The sequence below is a fragment of the Passer domesticus genome, chromosome 8 (genome assembly GCF_036417665.1).
Source record: "Passer domesticus isolate bPasDom1 chromosome 8, bPasDom1.hap1, whole genome shotgun sequence".
Classification (NCBI taxonomy): domain Eukaryota; kingdom Metazoa; phylum Chordata; class Aves; order Passeriformes; family Passeridae; genus Passer; species Passer domesticus.
Window position 1 is genome coordinate 4,368,315 of NC_087481.1, and position 27,891 is coordinate 4,396,205.

The 27,891-nt window shown below is 56.0% G+C and overlaps 2 protein-coding genes and 1 pseudogene across 2 annotated transcripts; 1 reads left to right on the forward strand and 2 right to left on the reverse strand.

Moving 5' to 3' along the window:
• The window catches only part of LOC135306131 (zinc finger protein 208-like), a 378,562-nt pseudogene that overhangs the window by 80,419 nt on the left and 270,252 nt on the right, over positions 1–27,891 (reverse strand).
• LOC135305956 (serine/threonine-protein kinase pim-1-like) lies at positions 248–6,217 on the forward strand. The gene is made up of 7 exons (XM_064429533.1): positions 248–358; positions 3,849–3,950; positions 4,067–4,117; positions 4,322–4,688; positions 5,336–5,512; positions 5,761–5,910; positions 6,129–6,217. The coding sequence occupies exons 1-6, from the start codon at positions 248–250 to the stop codon at positions 5,865–5,867; spliced, it is 915 nt and encodes a 304-aa protein (XP_064285603.1). The 3' UTR covers positions 5,868–5,910; positions 6,129–6,217.
• LOC135305637 (olfactory receptor 14J1-like) lies at positions 15,663–16,675 on the reverse strand. Its single transcript, XM_064429376.1, has one exon. The coding sequence runs from the start codon at positions 16,673–16,675 to the stop codon at positions 15,743–15,745; it is 933 nt and encodes a 310-aa protein (XP_064285446.1). The 3' UTR covers positions 15,663–15,742.

Genomic DNA, 27,891 nt, shown 5'->3' on the forward strand with positions numbered 1-27,891 from the left:
GCTTATGGGATCCATCCCAGTGGGATGAGGGAGCTGGTGGATGATCTCCCCAAGCTGCTCTCCATCATTTACCATCAGTCCTGGATCAGCAGGGAGGTCCCAGAGGAGTGGAGGTGCCAATGTGAGCCCATCCCCAAGAAGGGCTGGAAGGAGGATCTGGGGAACTCCAGGCCTGTCAGTCTGACCTGGGTGCCTGGCAAGGTTATGGAACAGATCACCTTGAGAGCCATCACAGGGCACCCACAGGATGGCCGAGGGATCAGAGCCAGCCAGCGTGGATTTCAGTATCTGCACTGATAATCTGCATGAGGGGACTGTGTCCAGCATCAGCAAATTTGCAGATGACACCAAGCTGGGTGTGAGTGTGGATGTGCTGGAGGAGAGGAGGGCTCTGCACAGGGCCCTGGACAGGATGGATCCAGGAAACAAATTCAACAAGGTGAGGTTGAACAAGTCCAAGTGCTGGGTCCTGCACTTTGGCCACAACAACCCCTGCAGCACTACAGGCTGGGGACAGAGTGGCTGGACAGCAGCCAGGCAGAAAGGGACCTGCAGGGACTGATGGACAGCAGGCTGGACATGAGGCAGCAGTGTGCCCAGGTGGTCAAGATGGCCAATGGCTCCTGGCCTGGATCAGGAATGGTGTGGCCAGCGGGAGCAGGGCAGTGATTCTTCTCCAGTGCTCAGCACTGGTGAGGCCACACCTCGAGTGCTGTGTCCAGTTCTGGGTCCCCAATTTAGGAAGGACATGGAGGGGCTGGAGCGTGTCCAGACAAGGGCAACAAGGCTGGTGAGGGGTCTGGAAGAGAAGTTCGGTTGAAAGCACATGAGGGAGCGGTGGTTAACTGGACGATGCTCTGGGTAGACAAGGAAGTGTTAGGGTGCAGGTTGGACTTGGTGATCTCAAATGTTTGTCACAATAAACCGGAGTGGTTTCCCTGGTGTCCCCCAGCCCTTGCTGGCCCCAGGGGCTGATGGCATTTGTGCTCCCTCAGGTTCATGTCCCCACAGCAGCAGCATGGGGCTGCTCCTGCCTGCTCTGTGCAATGCAAACAGGGGCTCCTGAGCCAGTGCTGCCGTGGCTGTGCCTGCAAGGATGCGGCACCTGTGTGAGCTGGGGGAGAGGCCAGGGCTGCAGAGGGGGGAAGTTGTTGACAGCTCCATGAGGACGCTCTGGGACGCTGCCCTGGGCTGTGCAGCACACTGGGGATGGATCAGCCCCTGCTCTGCTGCTCCTTCCCGTCTCCCCCAGGGCCCTTGCAGAGCCCCAGCCATGCTGTTTGCCCCCAGCCTGCCCACGGCCAGCCTGGGGCTGCTCAGCCTGGGGCTTTTCTGTGCTGAGCATTGGCCTGGCCGTGTTCTTGAGAGAGCCTGGGCAAGGAGCCTGCAGCCCCCAGGGCCTGGCCTGAGGCGTCAGCGCTGCCCCAGCAGTGCCCATGGCCTGTCCCTGCTGCAGCCCCGGCACTGCCACCACCAGGACTGTGCCCAGCCCCGAGAGCACTCAGGCCCTGCAGCAACACCAGGGCCACCAGGGCAGCGGGGCAGGGCCACGGCAGCAGCACTGGCAACACCAAGTGCTGCTGCTGCTGCTGCTGCTGGGCACAGCTGCTGGGCCAGCACTGCTCTGCCCCCAGCTCTGCACACAGACATTGCTGCTGCAGCTCCAGAGAAGGCAATAATAGAGGGATCTCTGCAGAAAACTCTGCTGGGAGATTCTTAATTCGTCTAAAGCCACTGAGTACACAGCTCCTCATTGTCACAGTCTGCGGCCATGGTGAATGTGGAGAGAAACAAAGTCAGAAATAACAGAAACAATGATCTAGCGTTAGGGAGAATATTAAAAAAAAAAAAAAAAAGACAGGGAAATCAAAAACCAAACCAACTGAAATATCAAAAATTAATTTTGTTACAAGTGATTTGCAGAAATTGGCAATCAGTTTAATGCTTCCTAAGATGTCCAGTCATCAGTCTCCACACTGCAGCCTTGAGCTCCTGGTTCCTCAGGCTGTAGATGAGGGGATTCAGGGCTGGAGGCACCACCAAATACAGAACTGACACCAACAGATCCAGGGATGGGGCGGAAATGGAGGAGGGTTTCAGGCAGGCAAATACCACAGTGCTGAGAAATGCATTTCTCCTGCATTTTTCCTTTACAGATTATTTCAGTCATCTCCTGAGAGGTGCAGATGGTTCTGGGGCTTTTCATGAACTGACTGTACTCTTGATTTAGATGGAGACTGTAGAATTGATTTCAGATGTAGAAGAATCTGAAGTGAGCACAGAAACAAACTCCCTCTGTCAGCCCATTTTCATCTTCTAGATCACTTTCAAGATGTCCTTGGGGGTGTTGGAATGATGATCACACAGATCTCCACTTCTGGCTGCAGGCTCTGCAGATTCTTTCTCTGCATTCAGTCAGGCTTGCATTCCCCAGGAGTTCTTGGTAGCCTGTCATGTTTTCTTAGGGTAGAACAGTAACAATGAAAACCTTACCAATGGCACAACTGCCCAGCCCACAAGGAAAAGAAAAGAACAAGCTGCAAAATTCTTCAAATATTTGTCCTGCTTTGCTGCAAGAGTTGTGCTGCACACACAGTGTGGAAAGCTGCAGTTGGTGGCAACCTTGTGACAGAAGCTGCACCTCGTTCTCCAGGAAAGGTTCTTGGAAAAAGCAAACAGGACTGAGGAGAAGATTCTGGAAAAACTGAAAGTGCTTTTAAGAAATTAACTGAAAATTGGAACAATTCAAGACGTTTTTCTTGATTTATTTTTATGCTCCCCTTTTCCATCTTGCACTAGTTGTCCATCCCATTAATTCCAAACAGATCTCACCTCTAAGATCCATGAGTTGGCAAGTTTTAGACATTTTAAGATACCATGACCTACACACAGTTTGGCTTCCCCTGTTTTTCTTGGAAAGCAATGCTGGAGAGGTAAGTGCAGTGTTTGTGTCAGGTACAAATTCTGCATTCAGGGAACACGCTCTGAGAGTGTTTGACCCTCAGCAGGGACAATGCACAGCAGGGACCGAGGGGATTCCTGAGCCACTGTGCAGGAGTCCAGACTCTGGCTCTTGGCTGAACTCGGCAAAGTTCCCGTGTTTGGACAGGCTCAGGGGCTGCCCTCGGGGAACGTGGGGCTCGGGGCGGGGGCGAGCGGGCAACGGACAAACGGACACGGGGACAAACGGCCCCGGAGCTTCAGTTGCAGCAGCAGCGGCAGCAGCAGCAGCAGCAGCGGCAGCAGCAGCAGCAGCGAGAGAAAAAACTTTAGATTCTGTTCTCCTCTCCCTCTCCCTCTCCCTCCCCCTCCCCGCTGTCCCGTACCTCTCCCGCTCTCCCTTTCCCGGTCTCCCCTCCTCTCCCCGCCTCCCTCTCCCCGTGCCCGGCCGGGCCATGCCCCCGGCCCGCCCCCGGCCCCGGGCGGGGCTGCCCCGTGCCCGCCCCCGGCCGTCCCACCGAGGTCTGGTCCCAGCCCGGCTCTGGCCGTGCTGGCGCTGGCGCTGCTGGGCGGGGTTCAGTGCCTGGGGCGGCATCGCCGGCTTTTGGCTCCGCCTGGCCCGAGCCCGACCCCGGCCCCGGCCCCGACCCCGACCCCGGCCCCGGCCCCGGCTCCTCCCGGGGCCCGCGGAGGACACACGCGCCCCCGCCGCTCCCGCCGCCTCCGCTGCGGCTTGCCCGGCCCGAGCTCCGCCGCTCGGCAGCGCGGCCCCCGGCCCCGCGGCTCCCGGGTCGCGTTGCAAAGAGCGAACGCCGGGGGATGGCCGGGCCGGGGCGGGTGAGGGGCGCTCGGGGGCCGTTGCTGGCCCCGGGCCGAGCGCTGACAGCCGCGTCCCGCCCGCAGGGAAGGCGCAGGAGGCCCTGCAGGAGCGGTACCGGCTGGGCTCGCTGCTGGGGTGTGGAGGATTCGGCAGCGTCTGGTCGGGGACGCGGCTCTCGGACGGCGCCCCGGTGAGCGGCGGGGCCGGCGGCGGGCGGAGGAGGAGGGGACGCAGGAGGAGGAGGAGGAGGATGGGGCTGGGCAGGGCGGGCGTTGAGCTCAGCCCGCTGCTCCCTTTGGCTTGCAGGTGGCCATCAAAAGGGTGCCTCGGAACCGCATCTGGCATTGGAGCGAGCTGGTGAGTGAGCCGGGACAGCGGGAGAAGCCGGGCCGTGCCGGGCGGGGATGAGCCGAGCCCCGGCAGGGTGGGAGCCGCCAGGACATCCCGAGGGGGAGCGGGCGTGGGGCCAGCGCAGGGCGCAGAGCATCCCGGGCTGGCTGAGGGGTTGCCCAGCCCTGACCCAGCATCGGCCCCACTGACGGCATCGTGCTCCTCCCGCAGCCCGATGGCACCCGCGCTCCCCTGGAGGTTGTGCTGCAGGACAAGGTGTCCACAGGCTTTCCCGGTGTCGTCCAGCTGCTGGAGTGGCTTGAGCTGCCCAGCGACATTGTGATGGTGCTGGAGCGGCCAGAGCACTCTCAGGACCTGCACCATTTCATTCAGGCACGGGGGTTCCTGCGCGAGGAGGTGGCGCGGCAGCTCTTCCGCCAGGTGCTGGAGGCCGTGCGGCACTGCACCAGCTGCGGGGTCCTGCACCGCGATATCAAACCAGAGAACATCCTGGTTGACCTGGCCACCGGGCAGGCCAAATTGATTGACTTTGGCTGTGGCACCTACCTGCAAGACACAGCCTACACTCACTTTGCAGGTGAGCCTACACAGGGCTGTGCTCCCGCTCCTGGCATCTCATGGCCCAACATCTCACAGCCCAAGCTGGGTGTGGCAGCAGGGATTCTCCCTTTTGCTGCCACTCAGGGGACTGAATCTGCAGCTGAGTTGCTTTAGAGCAGGGCTGGGTGGGGAGCCATCTTCCAGCCCTGCTGGCAGCCTTTGCCCACCACTGTGCCCAGGACTGGGGCTGGGCTGGGGCAGCCAGCCTGACAAAAACAGCCGTGGGTGGGGGTAGCAGAGAGGGAGGTCGGAACCTGTGTCCCAGCCGGTTTGTGTGCAGGCAAGAGGAAGGGCTTGGACTGCTCCACTTGCCCTGTTTGTCTTGCCTTTATAATATGTTTGGGGCAGTGCAGGCAGGGAGAATGAGGGCATGGTTTTTCCCCAGCACGCAGTGGGTATTTCCTTTGCATGTCATGGTCAGGCCTAGCCAGGGCTTCCACTGTCCCCTTCCCACACCAGTGGCTTCTTTTGCAATCCCAAGTTTGTACACCAGTCCCAGATGCTGGTGAGAGGACAGTGGTCACCCTGTGTGCCACTGATGCAGCCCCCGCTCGCCCAGGGATGCTGGGGCCAGGCTCTGGGAGCAGCAGCATCCCCCTGATGAACTCCATCTGTATTCCACAGGAACACCATCATACAGCCCCCCGGAATGGACCCGCTTTGGCTGGTACCATGGCGAGCCAGCTACCATCTGGTCCCTGGGCATCCTGCTGCACAAGATGGTCTGTGGGAAGATGCCTTTCAGGAGGGGCTGGAACTTCAGCTGGGGCCAGCTCTCGCTGCCACAACGGCTCTCTCCAGGTGAATCCTCTTCTCTGGGCACGAGGGGAATACCAGTGCTGGGAGACAGCAGCGGGCTCGGGAGCATCCCGCTCTGGCAGCTGCTGAGGAGGTGGCACATGTCCTGCTCTCCCCCAAAACCAAGAATTGATGGGAAAGTTCAGGGCCAGCTCTGAGCGCATCCAGCATGGCCTGGGCATGGGAATAGTGGGGCAAAGCAGACAGGAGCCTTCTCCAGCTGACGGGCAGTTTCTGGTTTCTCTCCCCAGAGTGCCAAAATCTGATTGGGTGGTGTTTATCCATGCACCCCTTGGCCAGACCCTCATTAGAAGAGGTGTTCTGTCATCCTTGGATGCAGGATGTTCATCTGCCCTAGAAGAAGGGAGAGAGCCACAGGCACACTGTGCTGCAGGGCCCTGGTAAGTTACAGCTGCACACATGCCTTGGCAATGAGAAGCAAAGAAAGCCAGCCCGTGTCACTGCACCAGGGTCATGGGATGGGAACACGCAGCCCTTGTGCTGGAGCTGAGCTGCTCTGCCCAGCCCTGGTGGCTGCCATCCAAGCAGGTTTTGCTTGTCCTGGTTCCCTGACAGCTGGGGCCCTGGGCAGAGCCCTGACAGCCTGGTCTCACCCCAGGGAAGGAGAAGGAGCCCCCAGAGAAGCTGTACCGCGTGGGGCTGCTGCTGCAGGAGACAGCGAGGATGACATCAAGGACGACATGAAGGATGACAACCTCTTCCTCAACCTGGCCACCAGCAGTTGAAGGTGATGCACTTTGATTGTGGCACCTTCTTCAAAGGCAAACTCCACAGGGAATTTGCAGATGAGTCCACACCTGGGGAAATGCTCCCAGATTTGGGCATTGCCCAGCCTGGCTGGGAAGCAAAGGTTCCCCTTTTGCTGAGGCAGATGCAGCTGATCCTTCAGTCGGCTGCCCAGCTGCTTTTGGCAGGGCTCGTGGGATGGGCTGGGGTGGGTATGAAATGGGAGTGGGCTCCTGGTCCTGCCAACAGCCCCCAGCACCCACCGTGCCCCGGGCTGGGGCTGGGGCTGGGGCTGGGGCAGCCAGCCCAACACAAACAAACCCCCATGGTGGGAGCAGAGGTGGGACTCCAGAATCCGTGCACAGGTGCTTTGCTGTGCAGGCAAGGAAGGGCTTGGGCTGCTCCACTGCCCTTGTTTGCTTTGAGATCACGGTTATTGTGGGGGACAGTGCAGGCGGAAGGGAGAAAACCTGGGCTTTGCTCACACATGGCTGGGTTTTTCCCTGGCTTGCAGGGCTTGGGCGTTCCTCAATCCCCTCACAGAGATATGATTTTTACCTTTGTTCTTTTTTTCCCTTTTTGTCTGTAATCTATTTTCAACAATTTGTTGTTTGTTTTTCTAGAGGAAGCATTCTGGTTGGTCCAGTCTGGATCAGGAAGTTCTTGGGAGCAGCTGCAGCGTGGATGGGCCGTGCCCTTGGAGCAGGCTGAGGACATCGTTTGGGACCAGCTTTTCTTCCAGCCATGGATGGCATGAGGTGGGTCCCCGTGTGCTTGGCAGGGTGGGCTCAGAGCTTTTGGGAGATGGCAGCGAGCACAGGAGCATCCTGCTCTGGGCAGCTGCTGAGCAGGTGGATGTGCCAAGGCTGGCTGCAGGCTGGGCACATGTCCTGCCCTCCTGCCCTGCTCCCAAAGGCAGCACGGATGGGCAGCTCTGGGCACAGCTCTGGGCACAGCCAGCATGGCCTGGGCACCACGGGCAGCTGGGATAAGGGACAGGAGCTTTCAGATGATGGGCGGTTTCTGCTTTCTCTCCTTGCAGCCGGGCTCTGCGGATGCTGAGGCTGCTCTGGGCTCTGCCAGGGCTCTGCTGGAGCTCAGCACGGGGCCGGAATCAGCCAAAGAAGAAATGGTGTCACCTGCAGCACAGACTTGGTTGAGCATTTTGACAACGCAGCTCAAGTTTGCAGAGTGTACACCTCCAGAGGAAAACAAGACATCCCCCAAAAATTAAAATTGTTCAATATCTTCTGAAATCAAATCAATCTGGGATGACTCCAAATGACATTTTTCACCATGCTCAAGCTGTAGCTCAGCCCTTCTCTGAACAGTTCTCTCCCCCACCTGCCTTTTACTTCTCAAATGCTCCCTTTTTTTCCCCAGTGAATTCCCAGCCCGTTGCTGTCTCCATCACTCTGTTGCCTTCCTTGATGCCCCTGACCACAAGGAGGGCTGAGCCCCAGGTTTAGGGACTCATGCTGTCACTGGCTGAGGAACAGCAGTGTCTCAGAGGTCCAGTGGGATTTTAGTGTCATTCAGAGCCACTCTCCAGCCCTCAGCTCTCCTAACTGCTGAGTTCCCACTCCCTTTTCCTGGTCCTTGCAGCAGGATGAGCTCTGTGAATCCCTTTGAGCCTCCCCACACTTCCCAGCCAATGCAGCCACCTCAGTGAGGCTGAAGCTGAAGCTTCTCTGTCTCCTCTGGCACTCCAGTCCAGTCCCGTGTGTGGGGAGCCCCAGCCCCAGAGCACAGCACACAGCAGTGCAGTCCAGGCTGGAGCAGCTGCCCTGCAGCCCTGGCTTGGCTGTTTGTGGCAGCTGAATGCTCCCTGTTTCCAGCTGTCCCTGCAGGATGACCCCAGGGCAGAGCCCAGCCGGGCTCCCACTGCAGCCCCTGGAGCTTGGGGCAGACAGTGCTCCCAGAGCTGAGGTTGATGGGGAGCACCCGGAGCTGTGCCTCGCACTCAGTGCTGGCAAGTGTTGTGTTCTCATCTCCTGCAGCCTGAGGGGAAAACAACCTGTGCTGCCAGACCAGCACTGCCCCTCTGGACAGGGACAAGGCTGAAGAGCATTCCCATTCCAGAGGAGCTGGTACTGAGCCTTGGCAGGGCCCGGCCCAGCTTTGCTTGGGGCAGAGGGAGAACAAGGGGCAGCTCCCTCCCAGCCCAGCCCAGGGACCCCTCCAGCCCCGGGGCTTGGGGCACTGTCAGCACCTGCTGCTCCAGCCACCGCTCCTGCTGGCCCTGTCAGCAACACCCAAACTGGGGCTGATCCCGAGGGAGCAGCAGCAGGGCCTGGATCTGATCCCTGACTCTGGGGCAGGCCTGGACAAATGACCCCACAGCAGCAGCAGCAGCAGCAGATGGAGCTGACTTTCAGCACAGCCCCTGCCACTCTTCCCTCCCGTGTGCAGCGGTGTCACAGCAGCCTGAGGCACCTGGGAGCCCCCAGTGCCAGCAGGGACTTGAGATGGCAGCCCTGGGCTCCTAGAGGTTGTGCAAGGAATAGAGCTGGCGACTCCCTGTCCATGGGGAGCTTCCAGATGGAAAAGGCTGCTGTGCCCAGGCAGCTCCAAGGCCACAGCAAGGAAGGTCTCGACCACTGGATCTGTGCCAGTCCTACAGTCCTGGGCAGCAGCCACTGAGCCCTGGGGGAAGAGAAGGCACAGCAAGAGGGACAAAACCAGGCAAGGTCAGAGACTGGAGAGAGCCAGACCTGGGACAGGAACAGCTGCTCCATTGCACTCTTGGAGAAAGCTCCTGGCTGGTTCAAAGTGCTGAAAGGCATGAAGGACAGAGAGGAGGCCATACCAAACAATGCTCCTGTTTCCATACCCTCCCCTCTCTGTGTCCCAGAAGGAATTGGATGGACTGTGTTCTTCTCTCCAAGTCATCTCGTTCAGCATGAGCAGCTTAGCACCAGCAGCTGAAGGAGCTGAAGCCTCAGGCCACAAGAGCTGAGCAAGAGGGGACTTTCTGAGCAAATGAGTGCTGCTAACATGGACCTAGCTGAATTCAGCAGATAGAATCATGGAATCACAGAATCCTTTCTGTTGGAAAAGACCTCTGAGCTCATCCAGTCCAGCTGGTCACCCAGCAGTGCCAAGCCCAGCACTAAACCCTGTCCCTGAGGTGCCAAGGCCTGGACAACAGCCCTGAGTGAGGCCTGAACAGCAGGCCCTGAGCCAAAGGTGGCCTCTGGATGAACCTTCCAACCAAAGGTTATCTTTGTATCTGCTCATTAATGAAATATGCATGGTCATTAGCACTGTGATAGATGTAGCCACTCATTAGTGAAACATGTATTGACCTTTCTGTATTTAGAAGCCAGACAAGGCCATGAAATCTGACATCTGGCCTTGTTTGGGGCTGAAGGATCAAAGTCACCTCCCTTGGCTCCTCCTTGGGCACTGGCCAGGCTTTGGGAGGAACCCAAGAGGAGGATGAAACCAGATGTTCCCACACTAGAAGTGCTGTCAGTTTGTTCATCCAGCACTGTCAGAGCTGGGCCCTCTCACAGCGAGGTTGGAGCCTCACCTGCGGCTGGAGGCACCTGCAGGAATTCCCAGTGTCCAGGAGTGGCTCTGCATCCCTTGGCTGGGACAGCTTCCCCCAGCTGCTGTGTGGATCTGGGGGATGGTGAAGCCTGAGGGTAAATGATGCTAGATCTTTCTTAATCACTGCTACAATCTTTGGTGCTGATGGTTGGGTGCATTACTGAGCTGCTCCTTTTGTGATTCTTTGCTGCTTTGAGCTGCAGTAAATGACACTGATTCCTTCAGTTGGTGCCTGTGTCTTGGTGCTGACCCTGCCCACTGGTAAAACAAAACTGGCAGAGTCTGGCCAGATCACAGCAAAATGTCTCTTGTTAAATGTAAATGTGAGGAGTCAGTGCCATCAGAAATTCCCAGATGGGAAGCCCTTCCCTGGAGTTCCCTGGCTCTGGAGTGGGCTGAGGTCGCAGCACCGTGTGAGCAGTGGGGCAGTTGTTTAAAATAAGTTGAACTCCTGGATGTCTTAAAATTGCATACAGAAAAGGAAAAGAACTTGTGGGTTTGGGCAGACAAAGATGAATTTGTTAACAGTACCTTGGAAACAGCACCTTCAGAAGGAACAGTTATTGTTGGAATGCTCCCACATGGAGCAACAGAAGGTTTTAATCTTGAGCTCCGATGCATTTGCGCAAGTGAAATATTAATATGATAAATAACTATGTACATTTTTATAGTATAATAAGACCTTAATATATATATATATATTGATATATATCTATTTTATATGTATGTCTATACCTATCTAGCTATATCTATATTTCTATATCAATAGCTATATCTACGTATAAAATAGTAATAATGTGAAATAGTGCTGACAATACTAATTTGGCAGCTTTGGCTGCTCAGGGATGTAACATTAAACACTCTACAGAAAATGATTGGCCAGGACCCTAATGTTAGAGGTAAACTTTGTGAGATTGTATACAATGAAAAAAGGAGGAGGGGATAAAATTGTCTATTTTTACAGGATTTGCTGATACTGTGATGCAGAGTGCTTTGTCTGTTACTGTGAAAAATACCGTGATGAAGACTGCAGGGTTTTTCATGAACCAGACTATCTTCAAACTGCAGGATTTGTTGAACGGGTGAAAGGGTTATTAAAAGAACAGTTGAAAAAATGAGGAGATGGGAACCTGTCCCCATGGAGAACCCATCTCCCAGATGTGCTCCATGCCCTTAACAGTGGCCCACTGGGGAAATGGAAACCCTGTGGCTGTGCACAGCTGCACCCAATTTGCACCTACAACCATGGGCAGTGAGACTTGGACTGCCTGGGAAACTGTTCTGGGTGTGATGGCCCCTGGCAGGGCCAGCCCAAAGGTTGCAGGGCTGGACCTTCATGCATTGGAATTAATTAGGATAAATCAGAAGCAAATGAGAGCTGTCAATACTGAGACAGGAATTCAGATTCCTCCAGGACACTTTGGTTTGGTAACTGCTCGCTTGGAGCTTGGCCTTGCAAAGGGTTCATGTCATGGCAGGAGGAATTGATGCAGAATATCAAGGAGAAACTACAATAATTTTGTTAAACAACACTGAACAAGATTGGATTATTCAACTCCATGACAGGGTAGCACAATTATTGCTGTTGCAATTTTAAGAACAATTGTGAATAAAGGAGATCCGCCTCCAATCACCACCGTTTGTGGAGATAAAGGGTTTGGATGCAGCAGTCCTAATAATGGAGCCAGAGTGTGGGCCCAGAGGCCAAAAGGCTCTCCCAAGGCACGTGAAGGAACAGCTCTGGGGAAAGACAGCACTGAATCCTGAAACCTGAGCAGGAGCAATGGGAATATGTCCCTGCAGCCAAGTGTTCTGTGTGAGAACAAGGAGATATTACAGGATACTGTTTTACACATCCTGCCAGACCAAATCTCCTTGTTTGCCCCAATGACCCCTTTGGAAAATGCTCTGATCCACAAGGCTCCATGTGGAGGCTGCTGTGACACTGCGGGACTTGCACACAAATTCCATGCAGGAGCCTGGGTGCCCTCAGGGACTGGGACCCGTCCCCCTTCCAGCCAAAGGGGAAAAGGCCCCACCAAGCCTTGTTAGCCACAGACAACATGGTAAAGCTGAACAGCAAAGGACCTTGGAGGCATTGTTCTGGAATAAAAAAGGCGCCAGCTCCATGGACAACAGAATTATTGTTCCTAACCCAAATGAGACTGAGGAAAAAGAATGAGTAACCTTGTCACTGAAGTACTGCTGATGTCTGTAAGTTGTATCTTGAGTGTCAGCCAGAAACTTTGTTTGCCACAAACACCTCTACAGTTTCACCAAGGATTCGTCATTAAATTCTTATGAGAATGTAAAGATCAAAGTAGCCAAAATACTCAAAATATCTAATTGCTGGAAATGTTCTCAACCGATGCTGGGAGGAATGGGGTTCCCTTGGAGGGCCCAGGGAGGAGCCCTGGATCCATCAGCAGCCCACAGTGGGAAATGGGAAATCAGACCTTTGGTACTGGGAATGGGAGCTGCTGGGTGTGTGGACACTGCCCATAAACAGCTTCCTAAAGGATGGTTTGAGTCCTGTTTCCAGGCAATGTTGATGCCTCCCTTGAGGGTCCTTCAGCAACAACCACAAGGAAGAGTTGAGGCCAAGAGAACATTTTCCACCCAAGGAGCGCCTTTGTTCTCAGAGAACCAGATTCTGGCTCCCCCTGTGCCCCATGTGCGCTGCCCTGTCCTGTGGACATTACAATAAAGATATAAATTGATTATTAGAAAAAATAGCAAATGATCCTGTTAAAATATCCAATAGTACATCCCAGGAGCTCCAACAAACACAAATGGGGTTCTACAGAACCGCACAGCCTGGGATTATCTGCTTGCTGGCCAGGGAGGAACCTGGGCTCTCATGGGACAGGAATGTTGCACTGCTATCTGATGGGCTTGAAGACAAACAGTCAGGAATCACCTTAACAGAAAAAGCAGTAGAAGAGTGGCAGCAAGAAGAAAATTTTTCTTGGTGGCATTGGCTTTATGGCTGCCAAATTGGAGGCTGCTGTGTAATGAATTTGTGGCAGTGTCTGTTGTCATTGCAGTGTGAGCACTTGGTGTGTTAGGATTTCATGTTAGATTTGTTGTGACACTGTGCTGGAAATGGAGTATTGAGACTTGTCTAGAAAGAGACACAATCTCAAGAAAAAAGGGACATTTGATAAAATAACAGAGAATAGAAACTAATTAAAGCTGTTTTAAAAGGAAAGTGAATTATAGCTCTGAGTAATGAACTTGAACGGTACTTAATTGAAGAACAAGAGGCCATGCCTTTATGCCTAATACCTAAATCCAAGCTGTGCTATTGAAAGAATTGTTATGGAGGTTGTAGTTCATCTCTAGGTTAAAGGACCAATTGAAGTCCTGAGGCCGCAGCACCAGGCCCTGCCTGAGGCCTGAACAACAGGCCCTGAGCCAAAGCTGAGCTCTAGATAAACTTCCCACAAAATGTTTTATTTGTATCTACTCATTAATGACTCACTGTGAGGAATATGATCTCCGTACGTGTCCATTGGTGAAACATGGATTAACCTTTTTGTATTTAAAAATCAGACAAGGCCCCATATGGCCTTGTTTGGGGCTGAAGGATCAAAGTCACCTCCCTTGGTTCCTCCTTGGGCACTGGCCAGGCTTTGGGAGGAACCCAAGAGGAGGATGAAACCAGATGTTCCCACACTAGAAGTGCTGTCAGTTTGTTCATTCAGCACTGTCAGAGCTGGGCCCTCTCCCAGCGAGGTTGGAGCCTCACCTGTGGCTGGAGGCACCTGCAGGAATTCCCAGTGTCCAGGAGTGGCTCTGCAGCCCTTGGCTGGGACAGCTTCCCCAGCTGCTGTGTGGATCTGGGTGATGGTGAAGTCTGAGGGTAAATGATGCTGGATTTTTCTTAATCACTGCTGCAGTCCTTGGTGATGTTGGTTGGGTGCATTGCTGAGCTGCTCCTTTTGTAATTATTTTCTAATTATTATGTGCTTTACTTTTGTAATTTTTGCTGATTTACCTTATATAAATTACACAATTCCTTCAGTTAATGTCTGTGTCTTTGGTGCTGACCCTGCCCACTGGCAAAACTGACCCTGTTGGCTCCATAGAACCAAGGGGCCTTTGTGACACCGCAGGGCCTTGTGTGACCTGGGGACCATGGTGACCCTGTGGGGCTTAATGGAACCAAGGAGCCATGTGACATTTTGGGGCCTCATGGAACCATGGAGCCCATTCTGACACTGTGGGCACTCTTGGGGACAAGGGTCCATTGTTTTCCTCTCCCTGGCACTGCCCAGTTCAGCCTTTCCCTGCCCCAGCCCAGCAGAGCAGCAGAGTCAGGTCTGGCCCTGCAGCAGGAACTGGAGGCACCAGAGGTCAGGGACAGCCACTCTGGGTCTGGAATGCTCAGCAGATGCTCAGCTCGGGCAGCTCCTGCAGCCCCAGGGCCAGCCCCGCTGCCCAGCCCAGCAGCAGAGTTGGCCCCGGGGCTCCTCAGGCAGCTCCTGCTGGCCCAGGGACAGGCCAGCCTCTTGCCAGGGCTCCTCTGCACACCCACGGGCTCCTGCTCTGCTCCTGGCCCATGCCAGCTGCCCCCAGAGCCTTTCCCAGGGGAACACGTCTGTGCTGGCCCCAGCAGCCATTGCTGCAGCCCCTGCCCTGCTGCCCAGAGCCCCGAGCTGGGGCTGCTGCTCTGCAGAGCACGGGGGCTGTGCTGCCCGGGGCCCTGGGCTGCCTCTGCTGGGCTCTGCTGCTCAGCCTGGCACACAGAGGCAGCTGATGGTGCTCCCTGCACTGACCCACTCCCACACAGGCTCTGCGGGGCCATGGAGGGGGCTCAGAGGTGCCTGCCTTGTGCCAGGGCTGCCAGAGGGGCTTGGGGCTGCCCTGGATCCTCCTGGGGGAGTTCCCTGAGGGTCAGAGCAGGCAGTGCCCAGACTCCTTTCCCTGGGCCTGCTGTGTCCCTGGGCTGCAGAGCTCTCCTGGCTCACAGCAGACATTCAGTCCTTGATCTCGGGGTGACCCCAACCTGGCCAGGCCTGTGCCCAGTGAGCTCCACTCCCTGCTGCTCCCTGGCACACACTGTCCCTGCAGGTCCCCTGCGTTCTCCTGGCAGCTCCCAAGGCCTTCCAGACAAACCTTCCCCTGCCATCAGCCCTGGCACAAGCTGCAGAGCCCCAGGAAGGTTCAGCACAGACCATTCACCATCTGATGGGCGCTGGCCACCCACAAGGAAAACCTCATCCAGACCTGAGTCCCCTGAAGGCCCCAGTGAGACTCTGATCTCATCCCACTGAGCCCTGGGAGAACAAGGAACACAAGGAGCCTCTTGAGTGTCCTGAGAGTGACTCTGGATAGGAGCAAAGCCTCCCTGCCCTGCGCTCAGGAGATACCCTTTGCTGGTGGAGCTGCTGTGCTGGAGCCCAGCTGTGTCCCAGCAGTGCCCATGGCCTGTCCCTGCCTGAGGGCACAGCACGGACATGCAGCAGGACAGTGACCAAGCTGCCAGAGCACTCCGGCCTCGCAACCACAGCAGGGCTGGGAAGGGGAGTGTGGAGCTGAGAGGAGCAGATGTGGGAAGAGGCAGGGCCATTGTCCCTGGCTGTGCTGCTGTGCTGGGAGCCTCTTCCCTCCACCTCTGCTCATAGGCACTGCCCCTGCAGAGCCAGAAAAGGGCTGAGGAAATGCCTTGGACACATAGGTCAGGACAGCCACTTGTTTTTATTGAAATACACAGGGAACAAGGCTCCCGAAAGTCTTTATGTTGCAAAAGAAAAGTAGATGTTCATGTTGAAATGCTAAGAGTAGTACTCCAGTAATTTATGACACCAATATGACACCAGAAATATAATAAGAAAAGGTCCCAATGACAAAAGAGACAAATAGGAAAAAAAGGCCAAGACTGTAAAGATTTACATTCAGAAAGTTCTGAGCAGAAAAAAAAAGAGTTTATTGCTTCTGAAAAGATACAGTCATTATTTTCCTCAGGGTACCCTTGAGCTCCTGGTTCCTCAGGCTGTAGATGAGGGGGTTCAGGCCTGGAGACACCACAGAGTACAAAACAGAGACTGACAGATCCAGGGATGGGGAGGAGATGGATAGGGGCTTCAGGTGAGCAAAGATAACAGCGCTGACAAACAGGGAAACCACAGCCAGGTGAGGGAGGCAGGTGGAAAAGGCTTTGTGCCGTCCCTGCTCAGAGGGGATCCTCAGCACAGCCCTGAAGATCTGCACGTAGGAGAAAAAAATGAATGCCAAACAGCCACATACCAAACAGGCACTAAATGCAATGAGCCCAAATTCCCTGAGATAGGATTTGGAGCAGGAGAGCTTGAGGATCTGTGGGATTTCACAGAAGAACTGGCCCAGGGCATTGCCATGGCACAGGGGCAGGGAAAATGTATTGGCTGTGTGCATGAGAGAATTGAGAAAGGCACTGGCCCAGGCAGCTGCTGCCATGTGGGCACAAGCTCTGCTGCCCAGGAGTGTCCCGTAGTGCAGGGGTTTGCAGATGGACACGTAGCGGTCGTAGCACATGATGGTCAGGAGGAAATACTCTGCTGAAATGAAAAATACAGTAAGAAAAACCTGTGCAGCACATCCTGTGTAGGAGATGGTGGTGGTGTCCCAGAGGGAATTGTGCATGGCTTTGGGGACAATGGTATAGATGAGGCCCAGGTCAGTGAGGGCCAGGTTGAGCAGGAAGAAGAACATGGGCGTGTGCAGGTGGTGGCCGCAGGCTACAGCGCTGATGATGAGGCCGTTGCCCAGGAGGGCAGCCAGGGAGATGCCCAGCAAGAGGCAGAAGTGCAGGAGCTGCAGCTGCCGCGTGTCTGCCAATGCCAGCAGGAGGAAGTGGCTGATGGAGCTGCTGTTGGGCATTTCTTCACACTGGCCATGGAGTCCTGTCCAAGGAGGAGACAGTAGTAAGTCAGGGCAGATTTTGATGTGTGATGTCCAAACCCTTTTTCCCAGCCCTCCCCCTGCTGCTCTGTGCCATTCAATTTTCCTTTTCTCATAGCCCTGTACCTGGAGCTCTGCTGGGATCTGGCCCTGTTGCTGTGATGAGCAGGGGCTCTGCCCATGGACACGAAGGGGTCAGCTCTGCTTTGCAGCAGTGAGGTCATGGGAATGGGGACAGGGGCCAGTCCTGGGCTTGGATTTCATCAGCCTAAACTGCTCCTGAGGCAGAGGAGCTATGCAGCACCTACTGTCCCAGGGCTAAGGAATGGTGACAGCCAAAGGCAGTTTGAGAGGGTTTCCTGCTGTGCCCAGGGAGATCTGAGAGAACTGAGCAATGTAAGAGCAGTGGCTTTAACTCAGGGAAGGGTGAGGGGAGCTGCTCTGTCACCCCATCTGTCCCCAGCTGCCCTTTTGAGATCAAGGACAGTCCCTGTGCTCCCCTGGAAATCAGCCTGACACAGCTGAGAGCAGAGAGACCCACAGCAGAGCAAACTGGCTCAGCCTTCCTCAGAGTCTCAGCCCCACTCTGGCCAAGGACACTCCTGTCCCTCAGTGTCCCCTGGAGGCAGCTCACAGCTTGGATGGCATCCCGAGGACACACTAAGGGTCCTGTCCATGGCACTGCCTGAGGAGAGTTGGCTCATTGCCAGCCTGCCCTGCCCAGAGCTCCCCGGGCACAGGGAGCTGGGACACCCCATTGCTGAGCTCAGCCTGCACAGGAGGAGCCCAAGGGCTGGGCCTGACCCTGCAGCTGGAACTGCCATCCCAGAGAGCCCCTCAGCAATGCCAGGAGCACCTGGGCAAGGCAAGGAGAGAGAGAGCCAGGCCTGAGGAAAAGCCTTTCCCTGCCCAGCCCTGCCCAGCCCCTGCCAGGCAGCACCAGGGCAGGGCAGTGGCCCTCAGGCCCTGTCAGCAGGAATGGGCACATGGCAGGAGAGATGCCCTTTATCTCTGGGGCTGCTCTGCCAGCCCAGCAGGCACTGAGGGCCCCGAGCCCCCGGGCTGAGGGCTGTGCTGGCTGGGAGGGGACACAAGAGCTGTGCTGCTCAGGGCAGTGTCTGCCCTGCAGGGCAGGGCTGGCAGTGCCACATCTGCCCTGCAGCAGGGCTTCCCTCAGCACTGCCTCCCTCCCTCCCTGCCCACGGCTCTGCTGCTGGAGCTGTCCCAGCCCTGGAGCTGCTCCTGTGGCCCCGGGCTCCTTCCCTGCCAGAGCTGCCAGAGCCCAGCCCAGCCCCTGGGCCAGCTCTGCCCTGCAGCTGCTCAGGGCTGCAGGGATTAAAGAACAGCTCCCCCAGCCTGGGCACCATGGAAAGGTGATGCTGGATGGGCCTGGAGGCTGGGGAGGGGTGAGGGGCACTTGCTGAGGTTCCCAGAAAAACTCAGGGTAATGGTTTAAGAGCCTCAGCCCCTGCTCTGCCCTGCACAGCTGAGTTTCCATTGCCACCAAGCTGAGCCAGGGAAAAGTGGGAGCACAGATTCAGGAAAGCAGAGAACCAAGCAGGAAACCCCAGCCCTGAATGAGCTCATGAAAAGTCCCCTCAGGAATGAGCTGGGCCTGAGCTGGAGCTCTGAGGAGCCCTGGCCCACACAGCAGCCTCTCCACAGCAGCAGGACCTGCCCTGGCAGGAGTGACTCCTTGCCCCCACAGCTCCCCTGCAGCATCCATGGGGAGCTGCCAGGCAGGCTGAGAGCTGCCCCTGGCAGGTGGCACATCCCCTGGGCTGGCCAAGAGCCCTGAGGGCTGCAGGACCTGCTCTGCAGGACAGCACTGGCAGCCCTGGCTGCAGCCCCAGCTTCAGCCCCTGCAGCCATCCCTGGCAGCAGGAGCCGTCCTGCCCTGTCCCTCTGATGGTGCCCAGGGCAGCCCTGCTCTGCAGCACATCCTCCTCCTCCTGCTCCCCTGCCACAGAGAAATTGGGAGAGTCCTCCTGGCACATCCCCCAGGCTGTGGGGTGTGCTGGCTTCAGGAGATCCCTCCAGGAGCACAGGGGACATTGCCCTGCATCCACTGACTCACCATGTGGAGGGCTGTGAAGATCTTTCCCCAAGTGAAGTTTCAGCTCAATGACTTCCTCAGCCTGTCTCTGCCTGCCTCCTGTCCCCTCAGTGCCTGCAGTCAGAGCCCTCAGCCCTGCTGGGCTGGGAGAGGAGCTGGTCCTGGGAAGAGCTGTTCCTTTAAAGCTCAGCAGCACAGACACAGAACAAAGACTTTAATGACCCTCTTGGGACTTGGGTGTTGTTTACATCAGACTCAGTCCCTGAGAGAGCCTTCCAAAGACTTCTCCAGAACTCAAAGTTAAATTGAAACTCCAAAGTTTCTTGAAGTTTTAATGGGTCCCACTGAGGGACACGACTGAGAAAGTGTCCCCAGGTTCCAGTCAGAGCAGAACACTGGAGGCAGTGATGACAGCTGGGGACAAGCAAGGCAAAGGTGTCTCTGTTGCTGAATAAACCTCGATGTGTTTCAGGAATGCAAAGGGCCAAGGCCTGAGCCCCAGCCCCTGACAAGGCATATCCTGTCCCTCCCTCCTTGCTCAGGGATCTTCCCGGGATGAGCACTGGGATGTGGGGATGTGCAATGCCAAGCGCAGCACCATGGGGCGGCCCCTGCCAGGCTGCTGAGCAGGGACAAGCAGCCACCCTGTGATGTCACACAGCCCCTTGGAGGTCACAGAGCCACCTGTGATGTCACAGCCCACTCTGGGATGTCATACAGCACCCTTGTTTTCTCACAGAGCCAATTCTGGGACGTCACCCTGGAATGTCATGCAGCTGCATTGTGATGTCCCAGAAGACTCTGTGATGGCAGAAAGTTGATTTGGGACGTCACAGTCTGTTCTGTGATGTCACAGTCTTCTCTTTGATGATACACAGCCACCTAGTGATGTCACACCCCACTCGCTGATGTCACAGAGCCACCAGCTGTTACGTCTGGATCTGCTCTGTGGCCTCATACCCTACTCCATGATGTCACAGACAGCTCTGTGATGTCACAACACCCTCAGTGATGTCACAAAACCCTCTCTGTTATGTCATGCTGCCACTATGTAATGTCACAGCACACACTTTGACCTCAGTCTCCGCTATGGTGTCATACAGCCATGCCATGATGTCACAGCCTGCTCTGTGTTGTCACACAGTCTCCTCTATGATGCTGTAGCTGCTCAATGACCTCCCACAACAAACTCTGTGATGTCACAGCCCAACCTGTGACCTCACACAGCCCACTCTGTGCTGTCACACAGCCCCTTGCTGACATCACAGCTGCCCTGTGCCTCCATGACACAGCCACAGAGGTGCCGCTGTGACACAGCCCCCTCTGGGACATCCCCCAGCCCCTGCCAGTGCTGAGCCCCTGTCAGCTCTGGCTGTGCCCTGCTGGTGTCCCTGAGCTGCCCTGGCAGTGCCCCAGCCCTGCTGGGCTGTGCCCAGGAGCTGCTCCTGGCCAGAGCTGTCTCTCTGCAGCGCTGCCCTTGCCAGGAGCTGCCTCTGGGCCAGGAGCCCGGCCCAGCTCAGCAGCACAGACACAGCAGCAGGACTTTAATGACCCTCTGGGGCTTTGGTGCTCTTTGTGTCTGCCCAAGTTGGCTCTGTCAGGGCCTTGCAGCTGCTGCCCATCCCTGTGCCCTGTGCAGCCCAGGCTGTCCTACGGTGTCCCTGCCCTGCGCCTCTGTCCCTGCAGGCTGTCGTCATCCCCCGGCTGCCCCACCTGGCTGGCCCCTTCCTTTGCTGGCAACTCTGCCTCCTGCCTGCCTCTGCCTGCCCACACAAAGCCTTGGGCTGCTCCAGGTTCCTTCTGGGGGATGTGTTGCACCACAGCCCTGCCCTGGGAGGGGAATTCCTTTCTCCTCATGTCCAGTCTGGATCTCCCAGCTGCCCTTGTGTTGCATTTTGCCACAGCAAATGGAATGAAACCCACCCCAGGCCCCTGAGTCTCAGACCTCAGGCAGCCACCAATGACCAACAGGGAAAGGAGAGCAACAGGATGGGCCTTGGTTTAGGAAAACCCAGGATCCTTTATTGTGCCAGGGACCAAGACAAGAAATGAGGCGGTGGGGTCATGGGTTTAGGGGTGGCGTTTAGGATTGTGGTCAAATAGCAGGAGGAGCAGGGGACTGCAAAGGGGTGGATCAAGGAGGACAATCAAGGAAAAAATCTAAGCTGGAGACATTGCAGTAGAACATAAACTAATGAGGGTACAGAAAAAAAAGGACATTGTGAGGCCATTCCTTATTTGACCAGATGGGGTGGAGTATCTTTTCCTGGGCTTGAAAGGGCACAACCCACAGGGTGGAGGAGGGGAATCTTCTTTAAATCACGCCCCTCGCCCGATGGTGGCTGTCTGGGTAGAATCCCTGCCTCCTGGGGTAGGGACACTCCACACCCTTGGTGCCATTATTTCTTTCTCTGGCTGTTTTATGCAGTAAAGAAAAATGCCAGCCTCTCTGAAACCACCCTTCAATCCCTCCCAGGCTATTCCTGTTCTGTCTTCAGTCTCAAAATCACTGAGCGCAGAGCCATCAGCCTCTCCCGGCTGCTTATGTGATGAGGCCTCCAAACCCCATCTTGGGAGATTTTTGGATTCTCACCAAGATCTGTGAAAATGGAAAAATAGTGGTCAAAGTTATTTTCTCCCAAATCTTGAAGTGACAGAACAAGGGTCAGTATCTTTAAACTGAATGAGGGTGGATTTACATTTGTTAAAAGGAGGAAATATTTTACAATGATGAGAGTGGCACAAAACTGCAACTTTTTCCAGAGAAGTGGATTCCCTATCACAGCAATACTCCAAGATCAGCAGCTTTGTGCAACCTGACCCAATGAAACCCCCTCTCATCCCCAAGAACAGAATTCCTGTTGTGTGGGTTCTCTGATGTGCTGGGTGCCCTCACAACACTTCTGGCCAGAATGTCTGCTGAAGGCAGCCAGGCTGCTGCAGGGGCAGTGACCTCACAGCCATCACCATGGCAGCCCTGTGCCCTGGGCCTGCCTCTCCCCTTTCCTCTGCCCCTGCCTTGTCTCTGCTGGCATGAAGAGTTTTCTCATTCATATCTTGTCCCCAAGGTGCTGGGGCAAATGGCTTCCCAGGCAGGCTCCTGGAGCAGAAGTGGCTTTTCAGAGCCCAGGCAGAAATGAGCCCTGAGGCAGCAGCTCTGCAGTGCTGGCCACCAGGCCGGGCTGCCAAGGGAGGCTTCTGGCCATGCCCTGCAAGCAGCTGCTGCTGCCAAGGTGCCTTTGGTGCCTCAGGCTCTGCCTGGCACAGCTCCCAGCACGGCACTCTGCCCTTGTGCCCGAGCCCTTCCCTGTGCTGGGGCTGGCCTGGGGCTTTTCCTGCAGCGGGACCTGCCCTGCTCCTGGCACAGGAAAGGCAGTTCCTGCTGGAGCAGGAGGCTCTGCCTGCAATGGGCTCCAACAACTCCAGCCAGGCCCTGTTGACTTCAAAATTGCTTCCTAGAGCAGAATATTCTAATAATTGTTATAGGTCCTGTACTGTGGAGTAAATAACTGTAGTTAAGTTCTTTCTTCTAGTCATGATCAGAAGCAATCCGAGCTGTATTAATAGAAATTTATCTGGTATTCCATTGTTAAATCCTGTGGGACAAATTGCATTAATGTTCAATTTCACCTGTCCAATCTTTTACACCTTTGAAAAAGTCTGGGGCTGGGATTGGATCCAGCTGCTTCCAGTCTCCTCTCTTAGAAGGAATTTTAGAAGCCTAGGACGCCTGCAGGGGTTTGAGGATCCATGGTGGCTGTTGTCATTTCTCCATCTCATGACTCAGCAGGAGTTTCTCCAATAAAGAAATAAAGCTTTTGCCTGAAGCTCCCACTCTGCCCATGAGAGGAACCCCTGGGAGTGTCTGGGACATCCCGGCTCTTTGGCAGCCTGGGGACTCCTGGAATGTCACCGGGGAGCCCCCATGAGTGCCTGTGACAGATCGGTGCCTTTGAAGCCCAAGGTCCCCTGCGATGTCACCATGGAATGGCTGTGACTGCCTCTGAGCACACAGCTCTTTACCTTCCCCAGAAACCCCTGGGAGGTGTCCATGGAGCCCCTGTCTCTGCCTGTGACATTCCAGCTCTTGAACAGCCTGGAGACTCTTGGAAAGTCCCCACGGAACCCCTCTGAGGGCGTGTGACAAATCTGATCCTTAGCAGGCAACCATCATCAGGACCATGTTACTATGGGTCATGGGATCCCAGATCCACAGAATTGGCTGAGCTGGGAGGGACCCATCAGGATCCTGGAGTCCAACTGCTGGCCCTGCACAGGACACCCCAACAATGCCAGCCAGAGCCTGGCAGCGTTGTCCAAACACTGCTGGAGCTCAGAGAGCCCTGGAGCTGGGAGCCTTCCCTGGGGAGCCTGGGCACTGCCCCAGCAGCCTCTGGGCAAAAACCTTTTCCTGAGATCCAACCTGAGCCTGCCCCGACTCAGCTGCAGCCGTTCCCTCCAGAGGGCACCAGAGGGAAGAGGTTCCCACAGCCCCAGCCAGGGACCCGCTCCCAAGGCTGTTGCCATGGCCAGCAGGGCTGGGACCAGCTGGGATGCTCGGTTTCCATGGGCCAGGGTTCAGGAATGGGATTCCCTCATTTCCTGCTCCTGCTAAAACTGTGCTGCCACTTGCTGCCCTCCCATCTCCCATGGAAAGCACAAAAGGCAAAGATCCCGGGCTGGGATAAGAACAATTTAATGGGAACAGCAATGAGATAAACAACAAATGGGAACAGAAACAATATTGATAACAGAAAGCTAAGTAAAAGTATTTACAGGGAAAACTACAACATCAACAACCGCCTCTTCCTGGCCACGTATTTCCTCCGGCCTGGAAAGGACACCCTTCTCCTCAGGGAGAGAGAGAGTCCCTTGACTGCCCCTGGCAATAACCTAAGGTTGTAGTGAATGTAACATCATGGCCATGGCCATACTCATGTTCTTCAATCCCGCATCGTATCAGTGGCAAAAGCAGGTAAAGGTACAGGTGTCTTCCCAGCATGGATCACAGGGACCATGGATAACCAGGGCTCTTCCCAATGTGGGTTCTCCAGTGGGGGGACCAAGTTAGGGCAATACACAAAGCTCTTTCTGCAGTTGGGGCATTTATAGGGCTTCCCTTACCAGTGGCTCTGTTGGTGTCTGGTCAAGTGAGAGCTCTGGGTGAAGCTCTTCCCACACTGGGGACACTCGTAGGGCCTCTCCCCAGTGTGGATGCGCCGGTGCCTGATGAGGTGGGAGTTGTACTTGAAGCCCTTCCCGCAGCCAGGGCAGCGGAAGGGCCTCTCATCCGTGTGAATCCGCTCATGCATGAAGAGATTGGAGCTGCTCCGAAACCTCTTCTGACACTGGGGACACTCGTAGGGCCTCTCCCCACTGTGGATGCGTTGGTGGATGACGAGGTCTGAGCTGCACCTCAAGCCCTTCCCACACTCCCCACACTCATAGGCCCATTCCCCGGTGTGGATCATCCGGTGGTGGATCAGGGTGCTGCTCTGCCTGAAGCTCTTCCCACACTCCAAGCACTTGTAGGGCTTCTCCCCATCATGAAGCTGCTCATGGGCCACCAGCTCCGAGCTCTGCCTGAAGCTGTGTCCACCATCCTGCCTCAGGGTGCAGCCTTTCACCTCAGAGCAACCTGGGCTGGGTTTGCAGCCCCTCCTCCTGCGGGATCTCTGGGACTTTTCCTCCCCCTTGGATTCCTGCCCTGTGCAGCCACTCAAATCTGCCTCTTCCTCGAGTTTCTGTTGTGGGGATTTGTCCTCCCTGGTCTCCATCCTCACCGCCTTGTCTGGGGCAGGAAGGACAAGGAGAGGATGGGTTTTGCCCCTATGCCACAGGGAAAGGGAAGAAGATCCCCCAGTGCATCCCCAGCAGGACAGCAGTGGGATTGTCCTGCAGCTGGGGGCATTGCTGGGCTGGGAGATGGAGCAGGAGAGTGGGGGAAAGGGGCACTGACTTTCTCCTCACCTGCCTGGGTGTCCTGGGGCATCTTCCTCTTCCTCACAGCCTCCTCCTCCATCTGGCCAAGGTTTGGGAATGAGAAATCCTGGTCTGGGGAAAAATACAGTGTATGACTACATTGGATTAGGGGGTTCCTCCTGCCCAAGTCCATCTCCAGTGTTGCGGCACATCCACAACGAGCCCCTGTGAGCAACCTGCACTCCCAGAGCCTGGAGCCCGCTTGCTTAACCTGCTGATGGACAAGGCCAGAGGCAGGTCTGTGTGCACAGCTCCAAACACAGTTTATTGCAATGCAGAGGGTCCAGGCACAGAGACAAAATGGGGCTGAGGACACAGGGTTTGATAAGGGGGGAAAGGGGCAGGTCTGAGGGCCAAGGGCCAATGGGAACTGAGCACAGGTGGTACAGAGGAGGGGCAGCCAACTGGGGAACCAATGAGGTAACAGAGGCGGAGCATTGCATTAACCCGGGACCAATAGGGGACAAGAGAGGAGAGAACATTCTAGGGGAGTACATATAAGGAAAAAGGGCAGCTGGACTGGGTGATACCCATGAAGCCTGCTACATTCACATGAGCCTGAAAATGCTTATGGTGAGAGCATTGTCTTTAGAGGGGTGTCTCTCTCTGACCCTGGTCACCTTTGCCCTGAGCTATTACAGTTCCACTGTTGGGCACCTGGGCCTCCACACTCTAGAAGTCACTGGGAATCTGGTGCCCATGTAAACCCCAAAACACCGAGATTCAGTCCCCCAAAATACACAAATGACCAAGATTCAGCAAAAACACCCGGCCCTGGATTTCCCCTCTCTGGTCTCTCCACTTTGGGCTCCTGGAGGCCCCCCTGTCTGGGTTGCTGCAGGTCAGGTTTGTATTGGTGTTCCCCCTCTCTGGGCTGCTGGGGCTCCTGGCAATCCCACAGGTTCCCCTTCTCTGGGCTCACCACTTTGGCATCACAGGCGTCCCAGGGGTCAGCACTGTCCGGGGTCCCTGTTTCAGGGTCCTGGGGTATCCATGGGTCCCCCTGCCCATGCTGCCAACATGTCCAGGCTTCTGGAGCACCCCCAGCTCTCGCATTGCCTGTTTCTGCTCCCCCCAGTGCCGGTTTCCCTGCCAGCCCTGCCGGTCCCGGGCGATCCCCAGGTGGCTCTGGGCTGACAGTGCAGCCCCAGCACGGGGGGACCCTGCATCCTCCGCTGCCTCGGCAGCCGCGCCCAGCGCCGGGCACAGAGCTCCGGCAGCCCCCGCCGCCCCCTGCCCAGGGAGCCCCGGGGACCCCCGCAGCCGGGGCCGGCTCTGAGCGAGGTGGCCCCGAGCCCGGCTGCGTGGCCAGGGGGGCACGGCGAGCCCGGGGCCTCTGTGCCAGCGCTTCCCCCGCTCTCCCTCAGCCTTTGCCCGGCCCGGCCCCCGAGCACAGAGCTCTGCCCGGGGCTCCCGGCCCGAGGGGCGGCTCCGGGCCCGCCCGCCCGCTCCCGGCTCCCACAGCCCGCCCGGGGCCGCCAACAAAACATCCCAGCAACAAATCCACAAACCAGCCCCTGCCACCCTGTCCTGCTGCGCCTTCCCAGGGACCCCAACCCCGCGGCAATGCCCCCGGTGCATCGGAACAAAAAGCTGCTCCAGCCCAGCCCCTCGGAAGCCCCAGCTGCGGCCCGTCCCTGGCACAGCGATCCCGGCAGCTGCCCCGCTGTGGCAGCGGCGGCTCTGGAGCAGGGAGGCTCTGCGGGACCCCCGGGCTGGGCCCCCTCCCAGCCCGTGCCCGCCCCGCACCTTCAGCCCGGCCTCTCTCGCTGCTCCGGCTCCTGCACAGTCCCCGCTCTCCATTCCTTGGCCCCCTGGGCTCTCCTCTGGGGCTCCTACAACACCCGGCAATGGAAAACAATCCTTTCTGGTGCTCCCTGGCCAGGCCAGAGCTGAAACTTTGTTCCTTTTGCCTGGCAGCAGAGACCCCCAGGGTGTTTTCTGCACACAGTCCCAGCCCCCAGCGCTTGCTGAAGGCGCTCCCTGCAAATGTCACTGTGCCAGGGCCCTGTCCTTGCTGTCACCTGCTGGGGCTGGCCATGCACAGAGCTCCTGGACTTGCATTTCCAGCTGCTGTGCAGCCAAAGATGAGGCATCTGCAGCTGCCTGAGTGCAAAAACTGCAATAGGAGCCTCTCTCCAGGGGGAAATCTCCCCTCCTGTGCTGGCCCCTGGCAATGCTGCCATTCTCTGCTGCTGCTGCTGCTGCTGCTGGGGCACTCGGGGCTCTGGCTGAGCAGCAAAGGTGACCCTGAGCCAGGAGCTTTCCTTGGCTGCAGCAAAGCCTCGGCACCCAAAGCCCTTCCCAGCGCTGTGCCTGCGCCAGGAGGGATTGTGCCAGCCAAGCTGACCTGAAATTTCTTCTCCCAGGCAGCTTTAGGACACGCACCATGGAGAAGCCAGAGCCCACTCTCAGCTTTGTGCAGCCCTCCAGAAGAATCCTGTGTGTGAAGCAGCCTGGGAACAGGGTTTGGTGTCAGGGGAGGGGAGCTCAGAGCCCTTTTCTGCCCTGTGGGCTGAGGCTCTGCATTTCCAATGGCCCTGCAGCTGCCAAAGAGGCCTTTTTGGCTCAGCTGAGAGCAGTTCTGCTGAAAGCCTGTCCTAAACCTGCTTTTCCTGCAAATGTGTTCAAAGGAAGCCTCATTTTTTGCAGCCCCAGGTCTTGTGTGTGGGCAGGTGTGACTGCTGAAGGATGGAAGACCTCTACTTGGAAAAGTAGTTTGGTTTTTTTTTTTTTTGGTTTTTTTTTTTTTTTTTTTTTTTTTTTTGTTAGATTTGGTGTGGTTTCTTCTTTGGGGTTTATTTGGGTTGTTTGTTCTTACTGGGGTTTTGGTTTTGTTTTGTTTTGGATTTCTTTCTTTCTTTGGGTTTTTGTGGGTTTTTTTTTTTGTTTGGGTGGTCGGGTGTTTTTTTTGGTATGGCTTTTCTTTTCTTTTCTTTTCTTTTCTTTTCTTTTCTTTTCTTTTCTTTTCTTTTCTTTTCTTTTCTTTTCTTTTCTTTTCTTTTCTTTTCTTTGTGTGTGTGGGGGGTGTTTTTTCAGGTTTTTTTAAACTAATTCCCATGTCAGCTCTGAGCAGAGCTCTGTAACTGTGTCTGACACTTGTCTGTGGCACTGTGCAGGTGGCCAGGGGGACCTTCCCCGAGCTGTGTGCAGAGGA